General features: G+C 37.9%; 1 protein-coding gene across 1 annotated transcript; it reads left to right on the top strand.

Annotated features, from left to right (window-relative positions):
• Positions 1-2,051: 2,051 nt before the first annotated feature.
• On the top strand, positions 2,052-3,137 carry LOC128740728 (UDP-glucosyltransferase 2-like). Its single transcript, XM_053836292.1, has one exon. The coding sequence runs from the start codon at positions 2,052-2,054 to the stop codon at positions 3,135-3,137; it is 1,086 nt and encodes a 361-aa protein (XP_053692267.1).
• Positions 3,138-18,830: the final 15,693 nt, after the last annotated feature.

Below are 18,830 nucleotides of genomic sequence, written 5' to 3'. Positions count from 1 at the left end.
AATCACACGTATTCTGGTGATTGGCGATGATATCACAATTTGAAGATTTCTGCGGGATTCGTAATTGGCATGAAACTGGTATGCGGTTGACGGGCGTTAACTGGCTTAAAGAGCTATGTAAAAAATTGCAAGCAACAAACTTATGTAGAGCAGAAAATTAAACGTCCCAGACCTATTTTCATCTAAGACAGCTGCTAATTCTTCTACACCTTGAGAACTACGCTACGTCACATGTACGAGTACTTCGTCAACCCAGTTTTCATACAAGACATCAATTTAGAGTGTATTATAGCAGTAAATTGATATAAAAGTTTTCATTAACGTTTACTTTCAGGACCAGGGATGGAAGATCAGTGATTTTGATAAAATCTGTGAGTTATCGCCACACGCACAGATCACGATTCGTACAGATCATGACAAACAGTGAATCTTTAGCGTTGATCACAAGATTTTATTCTCTAAACAGTCTCAGCAGTCGATCATTGTGCTACATTTTACCTAGCTGCAAGAAAAAAGGTCACATATATTGTTTGTATTGCGATTCATGCGATGCACACAACCAATCGTCTGTATCTGTTATATTTCTCAACGCAATCATGCAATGAGCATGATCTGACATGAGGTTTGTCATAATCTGTGCGGATCGCGACAAAGTGTTTGCCGCTTGTAAGTAGTGATGTCAATGAATCTGAATCTGATCGCTCCTATGATCTTGATCGCTAGAAGCGATTTTTTTCCATCCCTGTTCAGGACATAAATTTGAACTAGCTTTGATAGAAAAGAATACCCAAGTAACAATTCCATGTTATATTACGTTTCACTAGTGCTTTTCATGACCAACTTTACAAAACCGTAAATAAAACTATGAGCTCCACTAGAACTTCCTGGTGACCGCTATAAAACTGCCTCCCAACCACGGTTGCCAGTACATATGCCAGCTAAATCTGCATTTTGCCAGATTTTTGATTGCGCTCCAGACAAAGAGACAAAACTCAAAATCTTCAAGATATTTGGCAATGTGCCAGTTTTTTTTGTCAGATTTTCGGTCCTCCGTCTTGCAAAAAGGTCATCACCTTTAATGTTGGACAACATTATGCATCTGTGGTGAGTAAGCCCCAATTAGCCTCCGAGTTAGCTCCGAGGTATGACGCTAGCCTAATAAGCCAGTCGTCGTATGTTGAGGCGGGAGAGGCTGTTAGAGTCAATAGGATCGTAGCAACTGGCCCTGCAATTATCCTGCACTCTACCAGCTGGCTGCGAAGTCTGTCGTATAAAAACAGAAGGTCAAGTTTCGATAACGGAATGTAGCACCTAGGCTTTGCTTTGCTTTGGTGAGTAAAACGAGCAAGATTTTTCAAGAAAACGCCTCCCGGAACATTGGAAAATACACACGCCACTTGACAATACCTCGTCAGTTACAATGCGGTTTTAGAGCCAAAAATGTCGCTCGTAATCGCCAATATTATTCATTGATCGATGCGAAAATTAGTTCGACATATACATTTACGATATGTCGAACTAACTTCTTTAGCCATTCTATACATTTCTCTAATAATAACAAACCATAGTGGTGACGATGCAGCATATTAATTTCACGTTTGTTTAAATCGACTGGAATGTAAACACTAATTTTAAGAAAAAAAATTAAAAAAGTTTAATAAGTAGGATCAGGCCTAGATGTAAGTACGTAAATGCGTAATTTTTTGTAATGCCGTGAGAAAGATTGGAATGAAAAAAAAACATGTTCTTCAGACTCGAAGGATCCTTCTGTGAAGATCAGATCAAAAGTTTTAAAGTACTTGCTGGCATTCCGCTATCAAAAACAATCAGTCATCCACTAGAAAACCCTCGAGCCGTATCATTCTCGTTTTTCTTTCGAGAATATTTAATTCTCGCTCATACGTTAGTATTAACAACATGAATGAATTTTTTTCCGACTCTCGTTGATGAAAACCGAAGTATAAAATCAAATATCGTCATACATTTAGGTTTAGTAATAACTCACCCCGATATCGGCAGGCTCGTGACCGTGAACGTCGGTCGTTCTAAAGATGAAGTACGTTTGGTTGTTGGTTTTTTCAACTATTGTTCCGTTTGAGTGGCGTGCAACGGATGCGGCACGCATTCTGGCGATTTTCCCGACCCCGTTGAAAAGTCATCAGATAGTGTTTCGTGCTTTTGTTGAAGAACTTTTGCGGAATGGGCATCAGTTGACCGTTATGACACCGAACCCTATCGAAACGTGCAATCCGAATATTACGCAAATCGACTGGAGCATCGCGTATAAAGTGATCGAGCAGGATTCCGATGTGGCGCGTGCTACGCAGGAACAGTGGAGCTCTCTCAGAGTGGCAGAGCAAGTGCTGTTTGTGGTGCAGTTGTTCACTGAAACGCAGTTAAGTCATCCCGCGGTGCAAGCCTTGATCGAGAATCGACAAAGCAATCATTTTGATGCAGTGATAGTTGAGTATTTTCAAATGACACCATTCTATGCGTTTGCTGAATTGTTCAACGCTCCATTGATCGGTATTACCTCGATCGATACCGTCGCAATGGCACACGCCGCCGTCGGTAATGTTGCCAATGTCGTTGCTCATCCGGAGGTGCATCTTAAATTTTCTGTTGCTCGAAATTTTTACCACCGATTGGTTGCTTTTTTAAACATGCTCTTCGTTGATTTTTATCTAATCCCACGGGAATTCGAAAAATACGACCAGTTAATTGAATATCATTTTGGCTCTAATATGACAAAATCGAAGCAACTGATGAACCGTGTGGATTTCCTGATGGTTAATACAGAACCGGCGCTTGGTTTCATTCGACCTATAGTGCCGCAATCGATTCAGCTGGGATGCCTGCATATTAAACCGCCACAGCCACTAGGCGGAGAGCTGCAGCAATATTTGGACAACTCACGCCACGGAGTGATTTACTTCAGCTTAGGTTCGTTCATTCGAACCGCTTCGTTGACTAAGAAAAACACAGAACTATTTGTCAGTGTATTCAAATCGCTAAAATATAACGTTTTGTGGAAGTGTGACAGTGAGATTGATTTGGATGGAGCTCCAAATGTGCGACTGATGTCGTGGCTGCCCCAACAGGATGTTTTAGGTAAATTTTACTTTTGTTACAATTAGGTATATTGCATCAAAAGTCTGCCTGCGAATTGGTCCGTACCTAGATGCATTCGTGAGAGAGACAGCATTAAAAAAAATTAAATGGCAAAGCAATGCAAAGTTTTGGAGCTACTGTCCGATGGAAGTTAACGTTCTGTTTTTTTACTACGCAGCCAGCTGTTAGTGCACAGGACAATTACGGGGCTAGTGGTATGATCCTGTTGACTCTAACAGCCTTTCTCAGTCGAGATTCGAACATACGACGACTAGCTTGTTAGACCAGCATCGTACCTCGAGGCCAACTGCGACGTGAACCGCTAAAATTGAATTAAATGCTCTTTGATATCTTCATAACATATGTTCACACTGAAAGAGTTGGAATAATTTTGATGCATAGGGCTTATGCGACACATGGGAACCATTGGTCTGCAGTTATCACTTAACACCTTCTGAGATGACCCCATTTCGGCATATTGCTTTCATGCAACAGTTATCATGCGTAGGTTGACGTTAGTTGCCGAGTTGGTGATTTATGTGACGTAATGTTATGCCTTTGCATGTTATAAAACAGTTATTAACACACTGTTGGGTAGAAAAAAAAATGTCCAGCAATTTTTATTAATGATGGTTTTTTCTTGTAAGCCAGAAGAGCATTGGGTTAAAAGGTCACTATTGGTGGTTAATTCAACATGAAACTGATTAATAGACAGAATTGATAAAAAGATGGGACCCAACTGTTAACAACTATAATATTATTAATTTCGATTTCACTTCATAATATCAACTGAGCACAGAAATTCATTTCGTTTGATGATTCAATCATTTAAATACAATTTCATTGATGGGGTCACAAGCGAAGGGTCGTGGGTTTGAATCTTAGTAGAACCGGGGCATTCTAGGTCAAACTGACTTTGGCATGGATTCATTCTCAGGCCCCTCAGCTTTCTGAAACGCGCCAACCTTGACTTTCCCTTCGTCTTCCTGCAAGCAGCTCCTGGTTTTCTTCCAGCTTTTAGTATGTGTTCTGATGTCAATCGATTCTTGAACCTTCCGAACACTCTTGAGATGGCTGAACTACAATTACAGCTCTTCAGCTTTTTTCTAAATCACGATGGCATAGCTCTAGATTTTTTAGGAACGTTTAAAATTCTTCCATCTTGGTCGAAACAAAAAGCACAACTACGAAATTCACAGGGTGTAAACAACACACTTTTAAGAGAAACTGTGCCAAATATGGTTAATACCTACTCAGCAAAAAGAAATGGTACGGCCAGTGGTAAGTATTGTAACTATTTCACGTTCTCATTGTTCAGGAAAGTTCGAACAATGCGACGATAAAAAAGTGGTGACAGAGTCTAAAGCGTGTTTGTCTTTCATTTGGAAGGGGCTTGCTTAGAAAAGTATAACGGAGTAATGCTCGCTGAAACGGGGCCACTACTGACACGAGGTCTTCCAAAATTAGAACTTTTGCACTTAAGCAATGTTGAAAAATTCATAGCAGCAAAAAACTCAATGAGCTTTCAAGCACATGAAATTTCAAACTTAATCACAAGCGCGAAACTCACATATGAACACATTTTTCTCGCGATGTCTCTGTTGCCATGCGATGTGAACCAAATTCAGCTGTGAGCATTTTGCTTTCTTCGACAGCTGGTATTTCATACAACGAACCAGAGAGCAAAAGAGAATTTACCGTTAGAGAAACATCAGCTGCGAAAAATGCTGCACACACATTCGTGAACTAAGATTCGTGAACATATTGGCGGAATTTATATTTTTCCTTCGCGGGAATCGAAATTTTCTTAAGTAGAAAGTAACAAGCCTAATAAGAATTAGATAAACATGTACTTTGAATGTGCGTTTTAGGTTAAGTTTGCGATTTATTTAGAGATTTATTTCCTCACGCTCACTCACAGCTACGTATCGCACGACAGAATACCTATGCTGTTCAACAAGGAATTTGTATGTATATGTGCATAGCTCCGGGTAGCAGTTGAAGCAAAGCAGAATGGGATCAAGCGGGAAAAAATATTTGTGAGTTTTGTGCTTCTTGCTTTGAAAACAGAAAAACTCACGCGTGATTTTTTTTCTGCATAGGATCAAGCTGGCATGATTCACAGTTGATTTTGATGAGTTTTGAAATTTTGAGTTTTTACCATCACTGCACTTAATTGGTTGAAAATGGTTAGAAATAAAAATTACACTTTTAATACATCGAAATAGTGGACCCCTAGTTCACCAAGGGGCCTAACAGCTACAAAAAAGTTGAATTTTGAGCAAACCTTGAGATCTATATCATGTGATATTACATTAATTTGCCATGAAAAAACTAACAAATGGCCCGGTTCTGTAAAGAAGAAGAACAGATCTTTCAAATGGAGTAAAAAATTTGTTGGCGGCCATTTTGGATTTGATTGCCATATTGGATTTTATCAAAAAATCGCACAACCGATTACTAAGACCACCATCGAAAAGCTGAGAAAAAATGCTGTAATGAACATTCATCAAATTACATGTGCAGTGGCAATAAATAAACGAAACAATTAATTATCTGTATCAAGGTTTACAACCCAAGCAGCAATGTGAGTTTCATTGTACTCTTATGGTGGTCTTCAACACCAATTTTGGTCTTAAATGCCATCATAAGAGTGTAATAAAACCCAAATTGTTACTTGGGAACTCTCATATAACGGAATATCTTGCTACAGAAAATTAATTGTTTTATTTAGTTAATGCCATTCCACATCTAACTTGATGATTGTTTCGGGCAGCATTTTTTCTCAGCTTTCCGATGGTGGTCTTGAAATTACAATTGGTTGGGTGGATCATGGCGAAAACGCCGATTTTTTGATAAAATTCAACATGGCGGTTAAATACAAGATGACCGCCAATTTTTTTTCACTTCGTGTATAAGCCCTATCTCTCCTCTTTACAAAACCGTGTCGTGTGTAGTTTGTTTCATTGCAAATTTTAGAAATATCACAATAAATTATAAGAAAATTTTGAACCTTGCTACAAATAACTGGTTGTTTTATTCAGTTAATACCTTTGCATACCTAATTTTATGTATATTTCTTACAGAACTTTTTCCCAGTTTTCCAATGTTGGTCTTAAAATGAAAATCGGTTGGGGGACTCATGATGAAAACGGCGATTTTTTGATAAAATTTAATATGGTGACCAAATCCAAAATGGCCGCCAAAAAAATTTTTACTCTATTTGAAAGCCCTGTTCTTCTTCTTTACAGAACCTGGCCATTTTCAACCAATCAAGTGCAAAAGTTCCAATATTTGAAGACACTATTTGAATACACTACTGACGGCCCCGTTTCAGTGAGAATTACTCAACGGCAGTTTGACCAGAACGCTCGGTTACTGTCGTATGCTTCCGTGTGCGTTCGTAAGTTTCCTAGAAAAAAGGCTTTCTCTATCGCCAGTTTGCTGGTATCTGTAGAAGATAGCATGCATTACAGTTTTCAAACAGCTTCCTGGAGTTTTAACAGGAGTTCTATACGGCAACTGGAAGGGATGGCGTAATAGACATTTTCAAGCATATGAAGCTGTCCAAATTTATCAAAAAATGTTTGGTTGTGGACAGTGTTATTTTCAAAAAAGTGTCATTTTTATTGCAGCTGAGATCGACAGCCAGGATATTTAAATGAACGAGCGTCAGGAAAAACGTTTGCTACTTTCTTGTAATTTTGCGAATCGAGCGAGAAGTCAACCATGCCTACTCACACGAGAAAGAGTATGAGAAACAAAGCATTCAAGGCTTCCGCCGCATACGCAGGCGTAAAAGAAACAGCCGCCGGTGCTGTATGCAGACATTCTGCTAACCACACACTCACGCACGCGCATCCTCAGAACGTCATCCTGCATAGCTTATTCCCGAGTCGAAAAATTCGTCGGGAATCAGCTGCCCAGATAAAAAAATTTCATTACTTTTTCTTCTTCCTCTTCGCCCTCGATTCTACACACGGGCAGGAGTACGAGTCGTCGTGAGTAATCGGTATCAGCAGATCGGGTTGCAACGATGAATGACGAGCGACGATTGTAGCTGTTAGCTAAACACACAGTCGCAAAGACTCGTCGCAGTCTCGTCGCATGAAGAAATAAGAGCGGAAGTTTTAAAGTAATGCTTATGCCGGCGTGTTCGTTAGGATGAGTACGCATGTGTGAGAAAATTAGACCACACAAGTGTGGGCTTCGCAACACTGCTTTCCTGAAGCAACACGATTGTTTCGTGTTATTGTGGCCTGATTACCGCCGACAACGCATGTTGGTATACTGCCAACAACGCTTAAACTTCGCGTAAGACACCCGCGATAATTACAAAATTGACGTAAAACCGGATAAACTCCTAAATCTGCTTAAAAACGCATAAATTCCAGCATTCGCGTAGAAAAATGTAGATTCCTAAATTCGCGTAAAAATAACCGTGTAAACTCGGAAATTAACGTAAAAAATTGAGTAAAAATAATCGCGTAAAAGCGACTTTAGTGTATTACAATTTACCTTAATTTAAGGTCCTTCTGCCACGACAAGTTCGGTCCTACGAAAATGCTTGTTGGCTTACCTGGAAATAGAAAAAAAACATCAATTAATCGATTTAGTCGGTGAAAGTCGTAAGCAAAAAAGCCAATGAAATTGCTAAATATTTGGGCTAATTAGTATCAAATCGGAACAGGTTCAGAACGAGTGAACCGTCAAACAGTAAACAAATAGCGAGACAAGCGATAGGTAAAGGAAACAGTGATTGCATCCATCGCAATCGAAACTACTCATTTTGATGCTGATGGCCGTCAACGTGAAGGAAGGCTAAAAACCTTCGACTACGTTGAATTTGATCCGTGCCCTCTCGAGGACTGCTGGGATAGCGTTAAAGCAGTCATCAACGGCGCAGCGGAAGGTGCCATTGGGTTCGCTGAGACTAGTCGACGTAACGACTGGTTCGACGTGGCATGCCAGAGGTTGTCAGATGAGAAGAATGCAGCACGGGCGTCGAAGCTGCCACAGGGGACCCGTCAAAACGTGGAATGATATAGACAGAAACGAAGACAGCAAACCCACTTTTTCCGGGATAAGAAGTGCCGCTTGAAAAAAATGGAGTGCGAGGACATGGAACAGCTGTATCGCTCTCAGGAAACGTGTAAATTCTATAAGAAACTGAACGTGTCTCGCAAAGGCTTCGTGGCGCGAGCCGAACCATGTCTAGATAAAGACGGAGGGATCTTGTCGGATGAACGTGAGGTGATCGATAGGTGGAAGCAGGACTACATTGAGCACCTGAATGGTGCGGAGACGGAATACCAAGACAGCAGGAAGAATGACTACATACGTACGGCGGATGATGGTAATGTGCCGACCCCACGATAGGTGAAGTGATCGAAGCCCTCAAGCAGCTCAAGGACAACAAGGCAGCAGACAAGGATGGCATCGCAGCGGAGCTTATCAAGATAGGCCCGGATACGGTGGCTACCTATCTACACCGGCTGATAGTCAGGTTCTGGGAAACAGAACAGCTATCGGAGGAGTGGAAGAAGCGAGTTATATGCCCAATACGGAAACAGCGTTCCCGGGAATCTAAAAAGACTGATTAAGGCCACGATGGATGGAGTCCGGGGCTGTGTGAATACCTCGGGCACTTTATTAAACCCGTTTGAAGCATGCAGGGGACTTCGACAAGGCGATGGTATTTCCTTTCTCCTGTTCAAGATTGCGCTAAAAGGTGTTATGAAACGTGAAGGTTTTAACATGCGGGGCACGACCTTCAACAAATATAACCAATTTATCTGTTTCGTTGACGACGTTGACACTGTCGGAAGGACGTTTCAGGTGGTTACTGAGGAGTATAACAAAATGAAACGTGAAGCAGCAAAGGTTGGATTAGTGGTGAATACGTTCAAAACCCAATATCTGTTAGCAGTGATAGTGTGGTAATCGACGGAGACGAGGGATTTTTTGTGATATTAACGTTAAATTGACCACTTTCCAAGGTCTGCACAATATAGGACTACCACCAATTAATTTCTTCCACTGTTTTACATAGGAATAGGTATCTTGTAGGATTCTAAACTAGCGGCTTCCAAATAATTTGGATTACGAGCTCAGGTTCGCCCATTGTGCATATCAAAAATCTATCATATCGTCAAAATCTCATATTTTTTCTAAGAATTCATCAGATTTAAATATTGGTTAAAGCCGGATTAAAAATTATAAAAAATTAACGAACTTCCTTATTGTATAGTTCCTAATCAAATACGGATGATAGTAGCAATAAATACGGATACTTCCGGCACTTCACCTCTTTCTAGTTCCACAATAGAAGCGGTTGTAAAACCCCCAAACCACGCTAAAGAGAGCTTAGTTCACTTTGCAGCATTGGATAACCCAATTCCGTCAAGTTCATCGCAAAGGTGCGACAATTGACTAACAGCTATCACATCTCGAACTCGATGCTACCACCATTCAGCTCGGCCACAGAAGTCATTACGTTGCGTTGTAAAATAGTCACCGCCACCGGCGCGCCGATTGGATAATCAGCACGTGTCATGTAAAATTATAGAAGAATGACAACGAAGAGGACGACGACGACGACAATCGCTGCTGTGATTGTAGAGAGATGATGAAGACATGAATGGTCTCTTCGGTCACTGCTTTACATTTCACTGTGCGGAGCAGAACTGTATGCATATAATATGTCAGTATAGAGGAATTCATTTCATCTGGTAATGACATAGACATACACTGCTATCTTTTTACGCAGTTTTTAAAATTGTATTTTTCGTTTTGTTCTTTTTTATTCCATCTCAAGTTGTACTGTTTGGCACGAAATCTACAACGTAATTGCCACTTTTTCAATTACTTATTGGCACTCATTGGAATAAAAGTATTAGTCACACATTTTGGAGACTGCAAACTACAAAATTTGACACAACCAATGAATGCCTTATTGCAAATAAGCATTAAGACGCTGCTGATTTTGACTGATTTGTAAATAACGACGAAAAAGCGAAATTCGGCGTCTGGCTTGTTCCATTATTGCGCAAACGAGCCGCTCAGGTGGCCGGCACTTGTCTACCGATTGATACCTCCGTGCATGCTTGCAGAGCAAATTCGTCGTGTAAAAAGAAATCTCCGGATAGCTTTCATTGGGTCAAGGTTGAGCGAATCAATCAATCTAATGGTGCCCGACAGATGCCGCCATTGGGTGATTGACACCTTTTTATTTTAAATGTTTAACCACTCTGTTCGTTCCCAAGCAATTTGAAAACATTGCTGTCTTCTGTATATGTAAGATGTTTTTAATGTCTTTTGAATACAGTTTGTGTTCTATTTAAATAGCGTGTCCTTCCAGAATTATATAACTAATTTTGAACCATTAACACATGGTTATTGCAGTCGTATAGTAGTTGACATAAAATATGTCGACTAACCGGTCGTTGTTCTAAATTATGTCAAAGAACCTTCACCTTGTTCTGCTAGCATAGAACCGTGGTGACTCGCATCGTGTCACGTACTCGTCTTTACGCGTGCAGCGTTCTCGATCGAGCTGCTTGTCACCAATTTTGGACAGTTACAAGTCCACTTCGACCCGATCAATTCACCTCGCATGCTGGGCGCGTCTGTTTTCGTTGCCTGCGGGGTCCTTGGAGAGAATAGAGGTAGGCATAATTGCTTGTCCGGTTTGAATAAAATTATATCTGGTTTGGTGTTAATCTATGTTTCATTGCGTCTTGATTAGGAGATTAAAATTTTGAGATAAAACGCGAATAGGAACTGGTAATTAGAACGATAGCTGTAAAGAAACAGATTTACTTGCTGCTCAGATGACCAACTTCTGAAGGATTGTGCTATGGTGTTCTGTCTCATGATCCATTTTGCCAAGAACAAATTTAAAATTGTTTTGCTTTGAAGATGACAAAAAAAATTCTTGAAAGGATAATCTAGAAACAATAGACAATTTTGCTTTTAAGTCAACCCTTAACAAAAGCATTTTTATTCAACCATGAGGGTGCTGGATGAGTTTGACTATGACGGGTCTTTAGCTACTTTCCCGACTTAAAGACGAAAAACCAGCGTTAGAACCAACTTTGATGCGAATTATATTCAAACTATTACTTAGACTCAATATTAATGGAATGCCTCGTCATTATCGATGAAAAGATACTGGAAGAAAACCACTATTTTCAATAATTAAAAAAAAAGTATTAATGGTTTCCTTACCTGCTTTGAATATGACGAAGAGAATCACTAGGAATAAGCACTTGAAGAGTTGAACTGTGATTCAAACTATTTCCACATTATTATTTTGTGGGAATTGGGTAGCTCTTGCGTACGACTCAAAGAATACATACATACATACATACATAGATTTTTGTAAACAATGTAAACTGTCTGTCCGTGTTAGACGAAAGATATCTTGTATATGACGAAGTGCAGTTTTCGTATGACGAACTCCCGCTGGATCGTGAAAAATTGTTCCACTGGGAAATGTAAGTTCCGAAATATTTTTTCTGCCTGAATTCTATATAAAACTTGAGTATTTGTGGATTAATTCGCTTAAATACTCGCAATAAACTATGGATTGTGTTTACGTATGACGGAAAGGTACGTCAGTTTTTGTCGTCTTTTGTGGCATTTTACTTGTTTTCTGGTTGTTTTTTTATGATTGCTAATATTGTTTTGTCATAATATGTAGTCTTTTTTGACATTTCTTTGCGCTGTTTTGCTGTCTTGTTATCTTCTTTTCATCGTTTTCGCAGTATCAATTAATAGTTTTTCAGTTGAACGTTACTGAAGCCAGCAGGATCGTTGTGCACTGGCACTGCAATTGTCCTGTACTCTAATAACCGGCTGCAAAGTCTGTCGATAAAGAAGGGTCAAAGGCGTTTGTACTCAAGGCCTTGCTTTATAGTACTTCTGCCGTTTTTATTGTCTCTTTTGAGAAAGAAAAAGAAAATTCTTTGGCGTACTTTCTGCTTCTTTTCATTATATTTCTGTCATCTTTCGTTTCTTTTCTATCGTATTTTTGCCTATTTGTCATAATTTTTTGGCGTTTTTAATCTATATCTAGTAGAGTACAATGCCAGTGGCAAGAAAAATTAAAGATTTTGAACTAGCATTAGCTAGGGTTTATTTCTAATTCCCGCCGTAGTAAGTAAAGCCATTCTAATTTTCATCATTTGTTGGATGGATTTAATGAATACTCCAAAAGTTCTTGTGCTGATTTGACTAAAACACACTTACCTTCCGATCCGTGAACTTTGAAATCACTGAAAAGCGACTATTAAAGATTGAAATTACACAACTGATTTTATTTCTTAAATTCATCGTACCGGTTTAAAATCCATCCATCAAAATTTTTCATCGTCCGAACTAAAAATCACAACAATGTTTACGAAGCTGTATATATATAGGACGGCATGACAAATGTTATTCTGCAAAATTTCTGCAGGTCAGGCAAGTTTTCCTGGCTGTAGAACAACGACAATGCCTTGCGTGAGTTATTTGCATTTATGAATGACGGAAATTAGTCGACATTTTCTTCTTCGTTGCACGAAAAAACATAGGAAATTTGGCTGGTAGGACTTCTATAAAAAGCATTTAAATAGATCTCAGCTCACTTTGATTGATCGCGTATGATAGACAACAAACTAAAATATTAGGGAATAACTAGCTTTGCATTGTCATAAATCAGTGTGTCATAAAAATGCTGATATTTTTAATAATTTGTGTTGGAAAGGACGGGAATAGGCAATCACGATGAAACAGCAACATACCCTATGTCAATTCTCATGGATGGATGGTTTTTAAGCCAACATGCAATAAACATAGATCAGCGGATGCAACTTTTTGCAAAACTGGCGAAAAAAACAAAAAGAAACTAAAATGACATTTCAGCAATACTGTAAAATTCTCAAGAGTCGCATAGGACATAATGATGCTCTTTAGATACACATTTTGACAGTTCGTTTGACTACAAAGGATTCAACTTCGTTTATTCTGCTAACTTTACTTTAGTCGTGTATTTGCTGTCTCTTCGTCGATCGTTTGTCGACTTTTCGTAATCTTATTAATGTCTTATCGTATTTTCGTCGTTTTTAATAGTCTCTTTGCAATCTTTTTTTCATCGCGTTTTGATCATTTCATGACCTTTGTATTTGGCATTTTAGTCGCTTTGCTTTTTCGAAGCATTTTTGTCATTTTTGCCATTCGCTGTTTTGGCGTCTCTCTGCCGTTTGTTTTTAACGTCTATTTATCACCTCTTTACAATTCCTTCAACGCTCTGTTTGTTGTTTTGTTACCACCTTTTCGTTGTACTTTTGTCCTCCTGTCTGTCGGTACTTGTCACATGTTTTTACCTTTGTTATACTATATAACAAAGGTTTAGGAATTGGTCGAAAAACACGAAGTCGATCTGAGACCCGGAGGGCCGTGTCACATATACCAATCGATCAGATTCGACGAATGAGCAATGTCTGTGTGTGTGTGTGTGTGTGTGTGTGTATGTGTGTATGTGTGTGCGCTTCAATTTTCAATCGCCTATTTCTCGGAGATGGCTGAACCGATTCGTCTGCTATAACTTTTATTTGAAAGGTATTTTTACCTAGTATTACTATTAAATGGTTTCGTGGTCTGACTTTTAGTTTAAAAGTTATAAGCAAAAATGTGAAAATTACGTGACACGGTTTTCTCCGGGACCACATAACCGATTTCATCGATCTTAGTGCCAAATAAAAGCTCTTACTATTGCTAAACTTCACGCCAATTTTTATTGAAAACAAACAAGTGGTTTAAAAGTTATGCTTAAACAACCAGTTTTGACAAGGTTCAAATGATCGCCTGTTTCTCAGAGATGGCCAAACCGATTTACGTGCTATTAGTTTCATTTGGCAGGTAATATAGCCGGATAGATCACTATTGAATGGTTTTTTGATTGGATCCTTAATTTGAAAGTTATGAGTAATTCAATACACCACACCAAAATTAATAATAATTTATAATGATTTTAACCAAGAAAAATAACCTAATTTCAATTATTTTAATATCAAACGAGAGGTTTTCACACTACGAATATATATGCAAAATTTTATAACAATTGGTTTTACCGGTCAAAAGATATTAACCCTCGAACACTCGCGCCAACTTTTATAACATAGTTACTCGCGCGCACAATAGCCCAAAACCAAAGAAAACGTGCGCACTAGAGTTTTGACTAGGAAAACTTGGTTTTAAGTTTATCGAACCTTTGGAAGAGTTTCTTAAAATTGAAAGCTCTATCGTCTGGTAGAATTTGAATTTTGATTAATCCCCCTAAAAGTGAAATAAAAAAATTATTTTCCTTCAGTTTCAATATAACACCTTGATGTGTTCTGCAAAGTTTTAGAGCATATTATTATAAGAAATTTTGCTGAAGACAGTAACCTTCTATCTCTTCAACGAAGAGATCATATTTATTGTATATGAATTTGAAAAATCAGTTTTTCTATTTTAGCTCTTTTTGTAATTGTTGAATGACTTTTTCATGTATTATAAAGTTGTATAAATAATAAAAATACACAACTTTGCTGAATATAGTATACCTCTATGTTTGCTTGTTTACGAACTGTAGAACTTTGATTATAAAAAATACCCTGATTTTAACCCCGAATTACTCGACTACCAACAGATGGATACATTTTAAACATTTTACATTTGCTGGTAGTTTTGCTGCACACAGACACCATTTTTCCATATGAAGAAACGAAAGAAAATTCCAGTTGGGGCCAATTGCGGTACACCTCACATGCTGCTTGCTTCGTTTCTGTGATGTCGGATTTTGCTAATCTATTTTCCTAACAATTTAAAGTATTAATGCATTGAATAATTCTGACATTTTGCTCATAACAAGTTACAACAACGTACAACAACGTGAGTAACCGAAGGTTCATAAAAATTGATGAAATTTATTCAAGAAAACTTTATTGTTGTGAATCAAATAGAATAGCGTTACAGGAAATTATGCATGGTTCAAAAATCTATTAACTAGACCTTTACTACGCAATGTATATGTTAAAGAATAATATTTCATCTTACAACTTACTTTTACTTGCACTTACCCTCATTAGTAACAACTTACTCAGCAATTTCATGAGAAAAGAAACTATCAAAATTTATAAGTGGTTCAAATTTTGTAAACTTATTCAATTTCCAAAAATTTCATGTAAACCAAACGTGTCGTTTTCTGTCTGCAAGTAATTGCAAGTAAGACTGTATAACAAAGGTTCCTTTCACCACTGGGTGGATTAAATCAGGTTTTTTTGTATTTTTGGCTTACTTCGTCGCTTTTTGGTGCTTTGAAAACATCTGTTTGCCATTTTCTGTGTTTGTTTTTATCATCGTTTTGGTCTCGTCTTTTCATCGTATTTTTATTATATTTCCGGCATGTTTTTGTTGTCTTTCGTTGTCTTTTTGTTAACTTTCCATCGTATTTTCACAATCTTATATTCCCTTTTTACCGTCATTTTTTCCGCTTTTTCGTTGTCTTTATACCGTCCTTTCCCAGTCTCTTCGTTGTCTTTTCTTCTTATTTTAGTCATCCTTTTTCCACTTTTTTGTTGTGTTTTCTGAAGGCTTAAATGTTCTTCAGCTTTTAAGTATCGCGTTAGAAGAATCAATCTAGTTATTGCAAATAGGACAATTATCTTGGCAGGGCATGATTCCAGAACAACCTACTTCACTTAACAGTAGAAAAGAATTTTGATGTTCATTCGCACTACAAAACCCATAGAGTAGGGCGGGGCATAAGTGCGATGTTTGAAGTTGTCATCAATTTTCGCGAGATATAAAGAAGAACAACAACAAAATATATTTTATAGTGATGCAGCTACTCAATGTCTTTACATTCAACTATAAATCATCTGGAATAATAGTGTTATTGAAAATAAATTCTTCATTCTTCTGAACAAGTGCCGATTCGCACTTTTACCCCACTAGCGGGGTAAAAGTTCGATTACCGCGGGGCAAAAGTGCGAAGCTCGAATCCATGAAATTAGCACAGCAGTAGCTAACAAAACCATATTATCGTCAATCTGCGGTATGGTTCGGTAAGGAATATTCTCAATTTACACCTTTCCTATTTTCCGCTGGTGTATTGCAGTCTCCGACAGATCGAAACTTTCCCAAACGTTTGTTTTATGTTTCATCAGCGGAAAAACATTGTTTTTCTTCGACCAACATCTGTAGAGCACAGTTTTCTGCAGATCTTCCATTTCTACTATCTGTAATATAGTGCCAAAAGCTGTATATAAGCTATACATTTTTGCCCCGTCTGTGAATCGCACCTTTACTCCGCTAGGCGCTTGACGGGGTTTGATTAAATTATGGAAAAGCGAAACTGTTATTTTCTTGATTCAAATAGAATTTCGTTTCGAAACAAAAATATTTTTAGGTTGTTATAAAAATTTCGTTTGAAACAAACGAATTTTTTCGCTCCGTGATAGAACTAGAACTCCTTTCCCCGAACAACCCCGTTGAGAATCGCGGCTATAACGCTGACGGACGTACAGCGTCGCCCGCAGTACCTTGCAAGTCGCAAGGACTTGCATAGTGTCGTCGTCCCGTCAATAAATCGAACTTTTGCCCCGCTAGGCGCTTGACGGGGTTTGATTAAATTATGGAAAAGCAACATATATTTTGCAAATTCTTCTCACCACAATTTCAAGAGAGATATCTGAGTGATGTAAAACGCTGCTACAATTTGTGAATAAGTAATATCCTCCTGTTGATATCGTATTTGCCGTACAACGAAATATTACATCAAAACCGTTCTAAAATAACTTTTACCCATAACTCAGCAACTATGATTCGTAAACAACAAATGTTTATGATGGATTTAAGCTGTCAAAGTACTCACCCATCCATGCCAATGTAGTCAATTTACTCGGAATCCGCACTGATAAATCATTGAATCGCACTTTTACCCGCATCGTACTTTTACCCCTCCTTACTCTATAAGGCAACTGGCAAAATGCAAAAAGAAATAGAAACGAAAATATTTCGCCTTTTCCGTGCAGGAGCTGGAATGTAGCACTTAAAAATAGCTTAGAGAGCGAATTTTGCTCTTTCAATTTCTTGAAAATGTGAAAAATATCTTTTGCGCACATTGTAAAAGAAAAAGGCTCTAAACGAGAGCCTTGAGGAACTTTTTCTGGGTTTGAGTTCTTTCTATTGAATTCAAATTTTGTTGGCAAGGTTCATTGCTTTTTTTGTAATTTAGAAAGTAACATTTATATATTGTGACCATTCTTACTAAAATACGGATTAAGAGCTGGTGGTGGTTATCATTATTAGTGGTATTCGATTAACAGTTTCTACGATTTATAAAATTGTCATCATCGCCCATCAAATCTGCATTGATGCATTTTTAGATTTTTGTTTTTAACGTGGAAGAATAGTTTAAGATATGAATTTTGGAAGCACGTAAACGTTCAAGGAACGCTATCGTAGAATTATTATCGCTAAAAGATGATCAAAGATGAATTGAAAAATATTTTGAAAATTTTTCATCTGATAGAATATGTTTTTTTCTGACTTTTCTTTAGAGATTCTTACCGCCGTGTAAAATTATGTAGAAAACTTTTTTTCAGATGAAATTTCTGTAATAAGGGTTGACCAAACTCGTGACTTTAGTCATGACCTTGAAATGCGGTCAGGCATATATTAATATTTTTTTGAAACGATGATCCTACAATTGATGAAGGGGCGGTAAGGGAAAGTAATGAAGAAGGATTTTTTTTTCGGGAATGAAGGGGAAGGGTGGTAAGGAAGGGGGGGAGGGGTAATAGGTAGCTATGCTTAACAAGTTGTCGTTGTGACTCCTATCTTTTGTCCAATGCTGGAAGGTGCATGGGTCGAACCAAGCTGTAATCAGAGATTATAACCGGATTTGAGCCCACAACACCCTTCCCCTTCATTCCCGAAAAAAAATCCTTCTTCATTACTATCCCTTACCGCCCCTTCATCAATTGTAGAATCATCGTTTCAAAAAAATATTAATAAGGGTTGGTTATAGAGTTATGAATTATTTTTAAAATCGAAAATCGAACAATTCGATGTTAGTTCTGCTTTATGTTGATTATATGAAGATCATATTTCGTGATGTTATGTTTATTAGCTGGTTTAAATTCCTTATTTTATGTTCCTTATATTATTATTAAAAACTAAATAAACATATAAAAAAAATCAAGCGAAAATACGATAAAAATACGGATTATTTTATTTTCTCTTGCACAAAAAACAAATTAGGCCATTACAAATATTTAAAAAAGTTTTTGTCCCTCAGGTGTTGGGCCACTGAAGGGGGGGGGGGGGGGGGCGAAGAAAAAACAAAGAGAAGTTTTTAATCGAGCAAAAAAAAATATGGATTTTAGGCATTTTTATTTAAAGTTTAAACGTGAAAACCAAATCTATTCTTGCTTTTAATAAATACGTTGTTATTTTTCATGCAAAAATCCACGAACAAAAAGACAAAAATGAAAGAAAATTTTTTTGGCCGAGTTCCGGAAATTCCACTGTTTGAACTTCCATTTCTATTTCGTGACAGAAGCGTTAACTCAACTCGTACACTCATTTTTCGAGTTTTTTAAGCTGTAGAGCCCACCGGCAATTGATTTTATAAAAAAAATTTAACTCGTATCCTACAAATTATTTTTTTGCCCCCCGATTTTTCAAGC

This window comes from Sabethes cyaneus, chromosome 3 (genome assembly GCF_943734655.1).
Source record: "Sabethes cyaneus chromosome 3, idSabCyanKW18_F2, whole genome shotgun sequence".
Classification (NCBI taxonomy): Eukaryota; Metazoa; Arthropoda; class Insecta; order Diptera; family Culicidae; genus Sabethes; species Sabethes cyaneus.
Note: the sequence above shows the minus strand (reverse complement) of the source record. Positions and strands in the feature narration are given on the sequence as shown.

What these genes read in the sequence shown, in the direction of transcription:
- LOC128740728 (XM_053836292.1), top strand. Translation starts at nt 2,052, where the DNA reads ATGAAGTACGTTTGGTTGTTGGTTTTTTCAACTATTGTTCCGTTTGAG.